General features: G+C 42.1%; 1 protein-coding gene across 1 annotated transcript in view; it reads left to right on the top strand.

The window, feature by feature from the left end:
- Nucleotides 1–16,448, top strand: part of LRP1B (LDL receptor related protein 1B) — a 1,659,362-nt gene that overhangs the window by 324,295 nt on the left and 1,318,619 nt on the right. Inside the window, exon 2 of the mRNA XM_069732880.1 lies at nucleotides 11,292–11,414. Within this exon, the coding sequence (XP_069588981.1) occupies nucleotides 11,292–11,414 (123 nt within the window). The remainder of the gene's footprint in view (nucleotides 1–11,291; nucleotides 11,415–16,448) is intronic.

The raw sequence follows: 16,448 nt of genomic DNA, 5'->3' as shown, positions 1-16,448 counted from the left end.
TCACGTCGTCGTCATTCAGGTACCCGCTGGTCATCAGCTCCGCTCCTGGGTCTGCAGCAGCACACACATGAGGCTCCGTCATTTTCTGGGGTTTGAGCACCTCCATTCCTGAGCTCGTCATCCTGCAGTCGTAGTCGGAGTGGGCGGATCTTGCTGTTCGCGCCGTTTTCTCGATCTCCTCCCATGACACGCCCTCCTTCTTCTCCTGCGCTCCTCGTGGCGCAGCAATGGCGGCAGTTTTGGCGGGAATCATGCGTCAATAGCAATACACAGTCTTTGCAATAAATCACAGTCCCAAGGCACACATGACCCAATTCTTCAGGCTTAAGTACGATCTTGTTCATGACGCCAAGTTGGAGCGCCCCCTTAGACACAGGGCCACGAGTTCTCGGTACCGGGCCTCTCTGGTTCAGTTCTGAGGCTGTCACGGTGGCTAGACCCGGTCCGTGACCCTGCTAAGGGGCGTCCAATGGAAGTAGTGGAACAGTCTGTCAGGGGTTTGTGACGCCACCTGTGGTGTTCGGTCAGGGTGACCGATGCTGCTGTGGGGTCCGCTGGGGTGATGGAATGGCAGCTGGATGGTATAACTTCCCACAGGTGAAGTATGTCCCCAGGGCTTCCCAGTAAGGTAGAGGGTGATGGTGTAAGGCGCAGTCAATAACTAGGACACAAGGTTGCAGTCTCTTTACCTCTTTACTGAAGGCTTCAGGATCCTCAATCCAGAGTACGTTTAACAGGGCTATCAGAGACCAGCCGGTCCGATGAACACATCAAGAGTTTCCTTCGCAGATGGAAATCGTTGCCTACCACTAGCGCCTGTGTGTTATAGTCCTACCTTGCTGAGCATTCGGAATAGTCCTCACAACTGCTGTTTTCATTCGTTCGTTCTATACAGCTCTCTCTCTCTCTCATTAGTTCCAGATGTTACTAGTTTCTCGTCCCCCAGTATGTTTTGGCTAGGACACACCCGTATGACGGGAAGGCTTGGAGGTCTTCCGGGACCCTAGAGATGCCCCTCTCCCAATGTTGCCCCCTATGTCTTCTTAGGAAATTTAAGGTAGACAGCCAACCTAAAATTAACTGTCCAGCGGAGATTGAAGTAGTGCCTGAAGTCAGTTACTCCTACGGTGTTCCGGCCACCGACTATACGCCTCAGTAAGATGTTGCCTCTCTCTCTCTCAGCACGACTTTTACTGGCTCTCCTTTGTGCTTGATCTCGTTTACACTGTTCCACAATATCCTTCCCTTCGTGTCTCTTTCTTAGGATACCGCCGCAGGGTGTGCAGGCGCGGTTCCGTTACGTTCTGTTCTGTTCGCTAGGCACCTGCCAGGTTCCCAAGCCTGACAGGGGCCCCCCCTGTGCCTTCTCCCTGCAACACCCCCTGCCACGGGATGTTGCCTGAATCCAACCCAGTCAGCTTCTGACTAACTTCCTCCCCAGCCCCTAGTTTTACCAGTGTGAGGAGTGGCCCAATAAATAAAGCCTTTTTCAGCCCCTAGTGGCCGGAGTGTGAAGTGTAATGTGATCTGGTGATACCTTATCAGGAGAACTCCTTAGTGCCATCAGACGTACCGCTACTCCCCTTAGCGGCAGAGTGCCACACTGCAACGACCAGGTCTCTGGGGCGCTGCATATGCATGGCTCCTTATTCCTATCCCTTTTCGTGTGGCTCCTTATTCCCATCCTTGAATTCTTGGCTCCTTATACCCATCCTTTTCTGTGTGGCTCCTTATTCCCATCCTTGTATGCATGGCTCCTTATCCCCATCCTTGTATGCATGGCCCCTTATTCCCATCCTTGTATGCATGGCTCCTTATCCCCATCCTTGTATGTGTGGCTCCTTATTCCCATCCTTGTATGCATGGCTCCTTATTCCCATCCTTGTACGCATGGCTCCTTATCCCCATCCTTGTATGTGTGGCTCCTTATTCCCATCCTTGTATGCATGGCCCCTTATTTCCATCCTTGTATGCATGGCTCCTTATCCCCATCCTTGTATGTGTGGTCCCTTATTACCATCCTTGTATGCATGGCTCCTTATCCTCATCCTTGCATGCATGGCTACTTATTCCCATCATTGTATGCGTGGCTCCTTATTCCCATCGTTGTATGTGTGGCTCCTTATTCCCATCCTTGTATGTGTGGCTCCTTATTCCCATCCTTGTATGTGTGGCTCCTTATTCCCATCCTTTTATGGGTGTCTCCTTATTGCCATCCTTGTATGCGTGGCTCCTTATTCTCATCCTTGTATGCGTGGCTCCTTATTCTCATCCTTGTATGTGTGGCTCCATATTCTCATCCTTGTATCCGTGGCTCCTTATTCCCATCCTTGAATGCGTGGCTCCTTATTCCCATCCTTGTATGCGTGGCTCCTTGTTCCCATACTTGTCTGCATGGTTCCTCATCCTCATCCTTGTATGTTTGACCACCCATGAGAAAAGCATTAGAAAAAAACAAAACATACTACTTACCTTCCCTGCGCGCCCTTGCAGCATCTCGTTCCGGCTTCCAGCAGCTCTTCCGTCTGGGCTATCACATGTCCATGCTCATAGGCTGGAGAGAGGTGAATATTCATTACCTTAATGAGCGGGCACCCGTTAGAGCCCAGCAGCTGCTGGAAACCGGTGGCTGTGGCTGTAACTATGCGCTAGCTATAAGAGAAACTAATATTCATTGACAGTGCAGTGAATATTCATTTCAATTTAGCAGCAGGCTCATGCCTCCTGAGACCCCATGATCCGCCGCTCCCCACCTCCCGCCATAAATTGGGACACTGACTCATGTATAAGCTGAGGGGGTCATTTTCAGCACAAAAAAAGTTCTGAAAAACTCAGCTTATACACAAGTATATGCGGTAATTGGATGCATTTATCAAAGCTACGTAAAAAAATTGGAGGCCAGATTCACACAATGGTTTGATTGGAAGTCCCGAGCCGACCACGAGGGTTTCCTGGCGGAATCTGTCATCTGTCATCCTTAGTTTTTTATTTCTTTATTTTTCATTGCAGCGTGATTATATTTGTTTAAATAATGATGAGATGCAATGCCAGACACAGCCTACAGCCAAGGAGGGTGCTGGTTATCTGCAAAGAATAAAAATTCATTTCACGACATTTGTGCCAGCCTTGTCGACACTTCAGATTTTGCAAGAATTGCTCAAAACCTATGATGTGTAATTGAAGACTATCCCTTTTGTATTATTGCTTTCTTTCCGTGGTCACTGCTGAGTGAATTCTTCTATGGCATCAATTGCTCTCGGATTCTGCATTTTACTCCTCAGTGCATATTGATACATTTAATCTTCTTATTCAACAGAATGCATCAGATTGCCTAGTCCAGTTGTAGACACCTCTCACTTCTCAGGTAGACCCGATAACCCCATCTACAAGAAGGAGATTACATTCTGACATTGAATGTGCGACTTGGAAGCAATACTGGATGGTTTAGAAAACTTAGCTGCATTTGCAATTGTAAGCTTCCGAGTTCATCTCTCCAGTGGTGGAAAGTCAATTTATTCTCCTTTTTTTTTTGCTCCTAAGCTTCCTCGAGTCACCCAAACAATAAGCCCACACATGTAGGATTTGGCAACAGCAGAAGTCACATGGTGAATCAATTTGGATTCAGCAGTGTTTACAATGAATGATCTGAGTCAGGTTTATTGCTGCCAAAGCTAACGAAAGTCCTATAGACAAGGAGGCTGAGAGATGATTAATGTTAGAGAGGAAAACGAGTTTTCTCTGGGTTGAATGCGGGTTACAGTCATTTTGTTTTTTGTTTTTCTTTAATCTTTTTTTAGACATTTTTAGTTTACTAGAAATATCAGCTATTGATTTTTATGGAATAATTCTTAGGCTAGTTTCACATTTGCGTTTAAAAACGCAGCGTTTTAAACGCAAACACAGGTGGTGAAAAAAACGCATGTAAACGCATGCAAACGCTGCGTTTTTTAGAGGCATGCGTTTTTGCATGTGGTAAAAAAGAAACGCGGCGTTTTGACGCGTTTACATGCGTTTTCTTCCTGCGTTTGCGTTTTTGAAACGCATGATGAGAAGTGTGTGACAGCTGCCAATCATCAAAATCAACTAGAAAACCAACTATAAACAGAAATAGCTAGGGTTAGGGTTAGGGTTAGGATCCCTAGGGTTAGGGTTAGGATCCCTAGGGTTAGGGTTAGGATCCCTAGGGTTAGGGTTAGGGTTAGGATCCCTAGGGTTAGGGTTAGGGTTAGGGTCCCTAGGGTTAGGGTTAGGGTTAGGATCCCTAGGGTTAGGGTTAGGGTTGGGGGGTGGCTTATCAGTGTGTATTCTTGTGTTTTTCTATTGAAACGCATGCGTTTAAAAATGCAAGCAAACGCATGTGCTTAAAAATGCATGCGTTTACATAGACAACAATACGTTTTTTTGCCGCAAAAAAACGCATGCTTTTTTTGCGCTAAAACGCAGCGGCAAAAAACGCAAATGTGAAACCAGCCTTAGTTGTTTTCTTCTTTCATTTGAGCACTTTTGTCTTGGAAAAAATGATTTTCTTATATGCTAGTGATCTTGCTAAGCTACATATTCAGTGTGCAGTTTTCATTAATTTTGTCCACATTGAAATTCTGCCGGTGAACTGCGTTGATCTTGCAACTTGCACCCGTGATGCTTTTTCTAACAGAGCTGAGGTCACCGCGATTCAGTGGCCCAGCTGAGATCTAAGAGAACTATTTATCAAAGTATGCAGTTTGTGATCATAATTGACATATCCATTTTATCTTATGAGAAATTATTCAAAATGTTTTTTTTAATTATAGTGTAGGTTGTACAACAAGTCCAAAAGTGACCGAGCCAATGTAGCGCAAAAATGGCGTCATGCAGCCCAAACGTAAGACAACTTTCAGGATTAGTTGCTGTAAAACCGTAGTGAAAATAATGGCGCCCTCTTACCGGTTTCCTTACAGTTGATGCATAGCCGCCTCTACTTCCTTCAATGGTTACTTTGTAGACTTTACTGAGTCTTTGGAGAACGATCTGCTTTGGGAACACGATATCTGAGATTTGTGACTATAGTTTCTATATGTTGAAAACACAAGGACACTTTAAATCCTGAAAATCATTTTCTACCCGGTAGTTTTACGATGGTTTTAGTGGAACATTTGTGATCCTTTCACTCTACATCACTACATCCGTCAACTCAGAATCCCCATTTCCAGCAGCTTTCCTCTTTCACCTCCCATCGCGCATTCAGCCAGCGGAGTATTTTCGACTGGAGCTGCGAGTTATGATTACTTTATTAAATAATGACCTTGAAATGTATTTTAAAGTATATTTTCTTCCTATGAATTTATTATATTTTTGTGAAAGTATGAGGAACCGAAGCCATGAAAAATACCTTCCACTTCAATTTGTTTCTTAAAGAATGTTCCCTTTATTCCGCACCCATTTACAATGATGTCAGGCTTCTTATTTTTATTAGGAGGATCACAAGAATAATTTTCTAGATTATTCACTCAAAAGAATTTGAAAGTTTTCTCAGAAGTTGAAGTGCCAGTTATGAGCAGGAAAGTAGTTAGGACGACATTTCATCTATGTTCGCAAATGGACTTAAAGCAAAATTATCTTGTCTATTTGTACAGAATTCTTTTTAAGATAAAGAGAATTTTTCATCAGAAAATACAATCAATTGCTTAAATTAGGTTTTTATGTTTCATGTATTTTTTTTTACAAATTTTTTTAAATTTCTTTTCTTTCCATATTACTAACTATATACAGTACAGACCAAACGTTTGGACACACCTTCTCATTTAAAGATTTTTCTGTATTTTCATGACTATGAAAATTGTAAATTCACATTGAAGTCAATAAAACTATGAATTAACACATGTGGAATTATATACTTAACAAAAAAGTATGAAACAAATGAAATTATGTCTTATATTCTAGGTTCTTCAAAGTAGCCTCCTTTAGCATTGATGACTGCTTTGCACACTCTTGGCATTCTCTTGATGAGCTTCAAGAGGTAGTCCCCGGGAATGGTCTTCCAACAATCTTGAAGGTGTTCCCAGAGATGCTTAGCACTTGTTGGTCCTTTTGCCTTCACTCTGCGGTCCAGCTCATCCCAAACCATCTCGACTGGGTTCAGGTCTGGTGACTGTGGAGGCCAGGTCATCTGGCGTAGCACCCCATCACTCTCCTTCTTGGTGAAATAGCCCTTACACAGCCTGGCGGTGTGTTTGGGGTCATTGTTCTGTTGAAAAATAAATGATGGTCCAACTAAACGCAAACCGGATGGAATAGCATGCCGCTGCAAGATGCTGTGGTAGCCATGCTGGTTCAGTATGCCTTCAATTTTGAATAAATCCCCAACAGTGTCACCAGGAAAGCCCCCCCACACCATCACACCTCCTCCTCCATGCTTCACGGTGGGAACCAGGCATGTAGAGTCCATCCGTTCACCTTTTCTGCGTCGCACAAAGACACGGTGGTTGGAACCAAAGATCTCAAATTTTGACTCATCAGACCAAAGCACAGATTTCCACTGGTCTAATGTCCATTCCTTGTGTTCTTTAGTCCAACAAGTCTCTTCTCCTTGTTGCCTGTCCTTAGCAGTGGTTTCCTAGCAGCTATTTTACCATGAAGGCCTGCTGCACAAAGTCTCCTCTTAACAGTTGTTGTAGAGATGTGTCTGCTGCTAGAACTCTGTGTGGCATTGACCTAGTCTCTAATCTGAGCTGCTGTTAACCTGCGATTTCTGAGGCTGGTGACTCGGATAAACTTTTCCTCAGAAGCAGAGGTGACTCTTGGTCTTCCTTTCCTGGGGCGGTCCTGATGTGAGCCAGTTTCTTTGTAGCGCTTGATGGTTTTGCAACTGCACTTCGGGACACTTTCAAAGTTTTCCCAATTTTTTGGACTGACTGACCTTCATTTCTTAAAGTAATGATGGCCATTCATTTTTCTTTACTTAGCTGCTTTTTTCTTGCCATAATACAAATTCTAACAGTCTATTCAGTAGGACTATCAGCTGTGTATCCACCAGACTTCTGCACAACACAACTGATAGTCCCAATACCATTTATAAGGCAAGAAATCCCACTTATTAAACCTGACAGGGCACAGCTGTGAAGTGAAAACCATTCCCGGTGACTACCTCTTGAAGCTCATCAAGAGAATGCCAAAAGTGTGCAAAGCAGTCATCAAAGCAAAAGGTGGCTACTTTGAAGAACCTAGAATATAAGACATATTTTCAGTTGTTTCACACTTTTTCGTTAAGTATATAATTCCACATGTGTTAATTCATAGTTTTGATGCCTTCAATGTGAATTTACAATTTTCATAGTCATGAAAATACAGAAAAAAATTTAAATGAGAAACTGTGTCCAAACTTTTGGTCTGTACTGTATAAAAATAATCTTGCATTTTTTACGTTGGCCAATAGGCCTGATTTAAGATTCTAACTTCATTTTAGGCATTTGGATATTAGCAGCGATAGATTGACTCAGACCCTATTTGTTTATACAGAAGCATTGTCTAAGCATTCTCTAAACTGGGCAATGGTTATTGTGAGGGAGGGGAAGGAGGTGAGCTGTGACATCATCTATTGTAAATGGTGGATCCTGTGTTAACTACTGTATATAGAGGTGTTATCAGTCATTGTACAGGAGGAGGTGAGCTGTGACAGGGCAGCACGGTGGCTCAGTGAATAGCACTGCAGCCTTGCAGCGCTGGGATCCTGGGTTCTAATCCCACCCAGGACAACATCTGCAAAGAGTTTGTACGTTCTCTCCGTGTTTGCGTGGGTTTCCTCCGGGCACTCCGGTTTCCTCCCACATTCCAAAGACATACAGATAGGGATTGTGAGCCCCATCGGGGACAGTGATGATAATGTGTGCAACCTGCGCTGCGGAATATGTTAGCGCTATATAAAAATAAAGATTATTATTATTATTAATGGTGGATCCTGTGTTATCTACTGTATATAGAGGTGTTATCAGTCATTGTACAGGAGGAGGAGGAGGAGAGCTGTGACATCACCTTTTGTGAATGGTGGATCCTGTGTTATGTACTGTATATAGAGGTGTTATCGGTCATTGTACAGGAGGAGGAGGTGAGCTGTGACATCACCTATTGTGAATGGTGGATCCTGTGTTAACTACTGTATATAGAGGTGTTATCAGTCATTGCACAGGAGGAGGAGGTGAGCTGTGACATCACCTATTGTGAATGGTGGATCCTGTGTTAACTTCTGTATATAGAGGTGTCATCAGTCATTGTACAGGAGGAGGAGGTGAGCTGTGACATCACCTTTTGTGAATGGTGGATCCTGTGTTTTCTACTGTATATAGAGGTGTTATCAGTCATTGTACAGGAGGAGGAGGTGAGCTGTGACATTACCTATTGTGAATGGTGGATCCTGTGTTAGCTACTGCATATAGAGGTGTTATCAGTCATTCTACAGGAGGAGGTGAGCTGCGACATCACCTATTGTGAGTGGTGGATCATGTGTTATCTACTGTATATAGAGGTGTTATAAGTCATTGTACAGGAGGAGGAGGTGAGCTGTGACATCACCTATTGTGAATGGTGGATCCTGGTGTTATCTATTGTATGTAGAGGTGTTATCAGTCATTGTACAGGAGGAGGAGGTGAGCTGTGACATCACCTATTGTGAATGGTGGATCCTGTGTTATCTTCTGTATATAGAGGTGTTATCAGTCATTGTACAGGAGGAGGAGGTGAGCTGTGACATCAACTATTGTGAATGGTGGATACTGTGTTATCTACTGTATATAGAGGTGTTATCAGTCATTGTACAGGAGGAGGAGGTGAGCTGTGACATCACTCATTGTGAATGTTGGATCCTGTGTTAACTACTGTATATAGAGGTGTTATCAGTCATTGCACAGGAGGAGGAGGTGAACTGTGACATCACCTTTTGTGAATGCTGGATCCTGTGTTATCTTCTGGATATAGAGGTGTTATCAGTCATTGTACAGGAGGAGGTGAGCTGTGACATTACCTATTGTGAATGGTGGATCCTGTGTTATCTACTGTATATACAGGTGTTATCAGTCACTGTAAAGGAGGAGGAGGTGAGCTGTGACATCACCTTTTGTGAATGGTGGATCCTGTGTTTTCTACTGTATATAGAGGTGTTATCAGTTATTGTACAGGAGGAGGAGGTGAGCTGTGACATCACCTTTTGTGAATGGTGGATCCTGTGTTTTCTACTGTATATAGAGGTGTTATCAGGTATTGTACAGGAGGAGGAGGTGAGCTGTGACATTACCTATTGTGAATTGTGGATCTGGTGTTATCTTCTGTATATAGAGGTGTTATCAGTCATTGTACAGGAGGAGGAGAGCTGTGAAATTACCTATTGTGAATTGTGGATCCTTTGTTAGCTACTGCATATAGAGGTGTTATCAGTCATTCTACAGGAAGAGGTGAGCTGTGACATCACCTATTGTGAGTGGTGGATCATGTGTTATCTACTGTATATAGAGGTGTTATCAGTCATTGCACAGGAGGAGGAGGTGAGCAGTGACATCACCTACTGTGAATGGTGGATCCTGTGTTATCTACTGTATATAGAGGTGTGATCAGTCATTGTACAGGAGGAGGAGGTGAGCTGTGACATCAACTATTGTGAATGGTGAATCCTGTGTTATCTACTGTATATAGAGGTGTTATCAGTCATTGTACAGGAAGAGGTGAGCTGTGACATCACCTATTGTGAATGGTGGATCCTGTGTTATCTACTGTATATAGAGGTTTTATCAGTCATTGTACAGGAGGAGGAGGTGAGCTGTGACATCACCTATTGTGAATGGTGGATCCTATGTTAACTACTGTATATAGAGGTGTTATCAGTCATTGCACAGGAAGAGGTGAGTTGTGACATTACCTATTGTGAATGGTGGATCATGTGTTATCTACTGTATATACAGGTGTTATCAGTCACTGTACAGGAGGAGGAGGTGAGCTGTGACATCACCTATTGTGAATGGTGGATCCTGTGTTATCTACTGTATATACAGGTGTTATCAGTCATTGTACATGAGGAGGAGGTGAGCTGTGACATCATCTATTGTGAATGGTGGATCCTGTGCTATGTACTGTATATAGAGGTGTTATCAGTCATTGTACAGGAGAAGGAGGTGAGCTGTGACATCACCTATTGTGAATGGTGGATCCTGTGTTATCTACTGTATATAGATGTGTTATCAGTCATTGTACAGGGGGAGGAGGTAATCTGTGACATCACCTATTGTGAATGGTGGATCCTGTGTTATCTACTTTATATAGAGGTGTTATCAGTCATTGTATAGGAGGAGGAGGTGAGCTGTGATATCACCTATTGTGAATGGTGGATCCTGTGTTATCTACTGTATATAGAGGTCTTATCAGTCATTGTACAGGAGAAGGAGGTGAGCTGTGATACCTATTGTGAATGGTGGATCTGGTGTTAATTTTCATTATAATTGTGCCTCAGATGTAAATAAGGGTGCTAAAAAGTTTTCTGCAGATAACAGAAAGTGTGAGTTTAATATAAGGCTTAGTGGCCAGTATGATCTTTTTTAGTATTCTCATCTTTTGAGAGTGGCTATAAAGAGCATCTCTCCCTCTGGAAGACCTGCCCCATCCTACATTAGATAAACTATTGAATCAAATGAACACTGAACTCTTGGTGATGGTGCTGCAAGGAAATCACCTTTTCCCTCAGATCAGATAAATAAAATATTTGGACACCATTGGGGACAGTTTTTTTTTTATTTTCTTTTATTATTTAAATGCATGTTTTTGTTTTTTTTTGGCTAAAGACAACTTTTGCAATTAAAATGTTTCATCAGTTTTGATATAACAAGTGCTACGCTTTCCTGCACATTTCTGACTGCAGAATGAGTAAACTGAGTATCCACCAGTGAGCTTATTCTGATCGCTTGTCTCTTTTGTTTTCTGCCTTTTTTTTAACCCATCTGTGCTGATTTATGACCAAAAACCACATTAAAGCTGAGTTGTACTTTGGTGTGGTCATAAATCTTCTTTGAAGAGCTCATAAGAAAACAGACAGAAGTAATTGATTTTACTTCTTTACTTTACTTTACTGATTTTATCTTTGCCTGATGAAGAGACCTGTGTAGTCTCGAAAGCTTGCAATTTGTTACCATCTTTTCAGTTAGTCATTAAAAGGGATCAACCACTGAGGACTCTCAATTCTAAATATGATTTTTCCCTTTCCATTCGCGTACCATGGCATCATATAATTTTTGTTATTTTTCTTTACGCTTTTAATTTGTGCTCATTTTCACTTTCAGAGCCACAGATTTGCGATCCTGGGGAGTTCCTATGTCACGATAATGTCACGTGCGTGTCACAGAGCTGGCTATGTGACGGAGAACAGGATTGTCCCGATAAGTCAGACGAAACACTAGGTCTTTGTAAGTAATGGATTTTATTTCAAGTTTTGGTGTTTGTTTGCTCCTGTAATAAGTGTTTGACCTTCAGACATCTTGAGACATAATAGTCGTTTTCTTCTGCACTTTACTGGGCTTTCATCGTCTCGCACCTTCGGGAAACAAAAAAGAAAAAACAGATAAAAGAAAAGTCTTGGGAAAAGGTAAAAGAATAGTAAGAAAAAAAATCCAAGTACTGGATATACAATGAAAAGTCTTGGAAAAAAGGTAAAAGAATAGTAAGGGAAAAATACAAGTACATTAAAACATAGCAAAAATTCAGATTCCCGGTTTTATAGACAAAAAGCACTAAGTCTGTTGCATTTTCTTGATTTTTGATAGCGCCAGAACTTGTAGACTAAAACTTTATTGGTCCTGTTCATCATTTACATTTATTTTTGTGTTACATTTTCTTTTTTTATTTTGTGTTGTTTGCTGACATTGTTTTGTGCCAAATTTGTTACAAAAGTGCAAATGGTTCATGAGTTTTGCGCAAAGTCAAAAAATGGTCTTTTCTTTTGCCTTTAAAGGGAACCAGTGACCAGAAAAAAAGCACTATTAACCCGGCAGATATGGGGTTAACCTGCATATTAATGGCATCTTTAACCTGCCTGGTGCCTGCACTAACCTGAACAGTACGGGGAGAATATTAACTTAATTCTTCCCGGCAGTGTTCCGGTTTCAGTCACGGGGCGGTGCCAATGCGGTTCCGTCACTGCTCTGATTGGCTTTTGCTGCACCCCCGGCCCTGAATGACACTCCCTCTGCATTGGGGCTGGCGTCAGTCGGTGCTAGGGATGCGGTTACAGCCGCCACTATGTACACTAGAAGCGGTGACTGAACTTGCGCCATGACAGAAACTGGAACACCGCCGGGGTGCAGGCGTCAGGCAGGTTAATAGCGCTGTTTACCTGCAGATTAACCTCATATCTGCAGGTTAATAAAGTTTTTTTTCTAGTGACAGATTCCCTTTAACCAATTTTGCAACTTTCCAGAGCTAAAAGTTGTATGTTTCGCATACTATCGTAAAAGTTACTCAAGATTTCCAGTATGCATGAAATAACTCTAAGGATAGACAAGAATGTACATGTGAAACAAATCTTACAACTCTTTGAAAAGTTGCAAATGATCAATCAAGCAAAAACATCTGTAAACCGTAAACTCTACCCACAATTGTAAACTTAATTAAAAAAAACCAGTGAACACATAGAAAATTGAGTTAAAAAAAATACACAAATGTAAAGATGAATTAGGTGCTCCATTGGAGTGGAGCCGCATATTCATCACTCTAATGGGCGGCACCATGTGACTGCTCATACAGGAGAAGGTGCGGCGAGGACAGGACGCTGCGAGGGAGCCGGGTGAGTATTTTATTACCAGCGGGCGCACAGGGGGTGGAAGGGGGGTGGGGACAGGGATCTTTATTTAAAACACGAAAAAACAAAAAAAAAAGGATTTTTCATATCTTCTTTCCAGCGAACGCTGCAGGAGAGAAGATATGAATGGCGGCTTCAGCACCAGATGCAGGGGACAGCGCTTATCTCTAGCACTGTCTCTTGCACGCTCCGTGTGGTACCCAGTCGGCACACGGGCAACACACGTGTGCCGCACGTGTGCCACACGGATGGCCTACGTGAGCTCACGAACACATGGACACAGATAACTCCGGTACCAATTTTTTCGGTACCGGAATTATCTGGACGTGTGAGACTGGCCAAAGAGAGAGATTTTCCAAGTCCAAAGTTTGGGTCTCCATTGTTTTCAATGGAGTTCTGTTTCTGGTTGAACTTTGGGTACAGGTCTGGAACCCGAACAAACTTTGGACTGTTGGATTTTAGCAGCACTACCGACAAAAAAAAAATTGTATGCAAAGTTTGTAAAAAACTGATTGGTGTTGGATTTTAACAACACTCAAAGTTAATCAGTGATAATATTGTCATTAATTATCACCTATGGTTTCTCCATGAATAAACCAACCACAGTATGCTAACACATACAGATATCCCAGATAGCCCCAGACAGATGCGGATTTTAGCTTTGCTTCATCTGTATTTTCTATCAGACTGACGGAAGGTATGGAGACCCTGCTTGACAGTTTTCCTGAAAAAATGAAGAAAAAAATAGAATAAAATCTACAATATTACTGGTATTGTAAATATGGATCTCTATAGAGCACAATGCCAAACGGTACATAAATGCCGGCTGTTATCTGTAAGAAAATATATAAAACCGATGGATCATAACTATGGCTCAGGCACAAGTGGAAGGAAAACAGATATGCTTAAAGAAAGTAGTTGGAAAATACAGGTTTGCTTAACAATACCCATAAGTGGCAGGAGCCGTCGGAGAACACAGCAGTATCTGAATAGATTTCGGAGCACAAATGACTAGAGAGAGGATGTTATTAAATTTTAATGTCCCTAGTTTGTGTCTGAGGAAAATGAGAATGTTTCCCGTTGAATGTCACTATGTTAATCATCGCGTATGAAAGGCTGAGACTGACAAGAACAAAGCGCATGGAAGATATATAAAGTATTGAGTAAAGGCATTAAGTGTTTTTTATTTTGCCGAAAAAACTTGTCGAAAAAGTTAAAGGCGATTAGTTTGATTTAAGAAAAAGTGATAGTAAACTTCCCTCCACTTTCTGTTATTCTGTTGCTTTTTTCCATTTATAGGTAAGACATGACCTAAATTCCTATTAAAAAAGTGACGAATGGAATGACTAAAAGAATCAAAGTCCTACAGAGACAGATCTGTCCAGTTTACCCCGTGAGACTGTATGAAATGTATATGACCCTTAGTATACACCGCTGTAGAGTTTTAGTCAAGATGTGCCTCCATGTGCGTCTCCGCCATGCAACATTGTCCCCCCATTAAAAGTCATCAATCCCTTTATTTTCAATCAGAAAGCCATGCATTGTCAACCAGTCTACCCCACCAGAATGACATGACCTACTAGATTAAGCATAGTTTCTCAATTAGAAAATAACAATGGAGAAATAGGGTTCACTGTGCTACCGATGGTAACCAATGGATGAAACCAGGTGGTTTATTGTCAATATCGTGTTTCTATAAAAAGACCAGTAGCGCTTCAACCCTTAAGAAACTCGGCAGCAAGTAATGATACAATTCCACCTTTTTGTATCGTAATCTATATACAAAAATAAAAAACAAGTAATACCTGCGCTGAGTGACAAAAAATCCTCCAAACCACACAATTTATGTTATCAAAAGGAGAGAATTTTTATAGGTTACCATACCAGAATAACAAGAGCATAACCATGGTGTGGATAAATGTCCTATTTGATAAGGTAACAGGAGCGTTTTGGTTGTCAAATAGGTAAATATAACAAATTGTTACCTTTGAATAATCAATGGAATTAACCGGCTCCTTGTGGTGGTCTTACTGAATCATGTCCATTGCATCCGTAGTATAAAAGAAACTGGCAGGCTTCCTACAATTGTCCTATTAGGCTATGTCCACTGCGGTTTATGTCTTCAGATGAAGCATTTCTTCACCTATCATGGAAGTTCACCCAGTGGTACATGTATCACAGGTTTGAAAACTGTACATAAAAGTTGGAGGAAGGGTGACTATATTAGACAAATGTCAAGAGAAGAAACGAAAATGATCTTTGAACTGGATGCATTGGCCCCAAGGGGCCTTAATAGCGAAGTAGAGCTGTTTGCGTTCACCAATTAAGGGCATTGCAAGAGCGCTGGAGGATATATAAGATGGAGAGCTGCTAGCACGGACCATCCCTGAAGAAGGAACACGGTAGTTCTGAAACGCGTAGGATTTGGTCCTCGCTGCTCTCCTTAACCTAGTCATGTGTTTATTCACGTGACCGTGACGTCACGGAAGGTCCTGCTTCGGCAGAGGACCCAGCGGCTACTCCAGCGCTCAATAGTCCCAAGCGGGGAGCGTGCTTTGAGCGTTCTGCCGCCGGCCGGGGCAGCGCACAGAGCGGCTCCACCTGAAGATACACACCGGAACTACGGACGCAGCGGACTCAACCCAGAGTGGCTTCATCTGAAGACATAAACCGCAGTGGACATAGCCTAATAGGACAATTGTAGGAGGCCTGCCAGTTTCTTTTATACTACGGATGCAATGGACATGATTCAGTAAGACCACCACAAGGAGCCGGTTAATTCCATTGATTATTCAAAGGTAACAATTTGTTATATTTACCTATTTGACAACCAAAACGCTCCTGTTACCTTATCAAATAGGACATTTATCCACACCACGGTTATGCTCTTGTTATTCTGGTATGGTAACCTATAAAAATTCTTTCCTTTTGATAACATAAATTGTGTGGTTTGGAGGATTTTTTGTCACTCAGCGCAGGTATTACTTGTTTTTTATTTTGGTTTATTGTCAATGCCTTTTTAAGTTATCCAACCTCTTCATCAAGACAAGCCACAAGTGTTTAGAGAGTTTGTCAATTGTCAGCTGGAATAGTCTAACCATGCCTGTCTAGTATAAGTTGCAGACTCCCCAATTCCAGTCTTAGCCTTCCCTATTGCCAGCAAAGTCTACCATAATTAAATAGTGACCTCTCGATGTAAGCCAGAATTCACCCAAGTGTAAGCCATAGATTCGCAATGAGAATTGGAATACTTTCTCTGTGAAGTACAAAGCTTTCAGAAAATAAGGTATATTATCATATAAGTCACAGATTGAATCTAGATGAGGCGGATAATAGGGTGATACCCTATGGAGGGACAATGGGTAACTGCTGGTAACTCTCTCCTGGTGGATTTGTGACAGGCACAAGTCCTTTGTATGCATGAAGAAAAACAGCTGTAACCCCGTAACTGGTGTATAAATCCTCCAGGAAATATGGGATCTGGTAGAATGAAACATGTAAAGTGGGCTGCGCTGTTGGAGTAAATGATAGAATTTTTAACAAAAAAAAAAATTCAACACCATACAAGCATTTGTATCAAGTGATTAAAGAAAATAAAAGTCATAATGCCCACCATTGTCGACCAGAATGGCATGCACAATGA

Source organism: Ranitomeya imitator, chromosome 7, assembly GCF_032444005.1.
Source record: "Ranitomeya imitator isolate aRanImi1 chromosome 7, aRanImi1.pri, whole genome shotgun sequence".
NCBI classification, from domain to species: Eukaryota; Metazoa; Chordata; class Amphibia; order Anura; family Dendrobatidae; genus Ranitomeya; species Ranitomeya imitator.
Note: the sequence above shows the minus strand (reverse complement) of the source record. Positions and strands in the feature narration are given on the sequence as shown.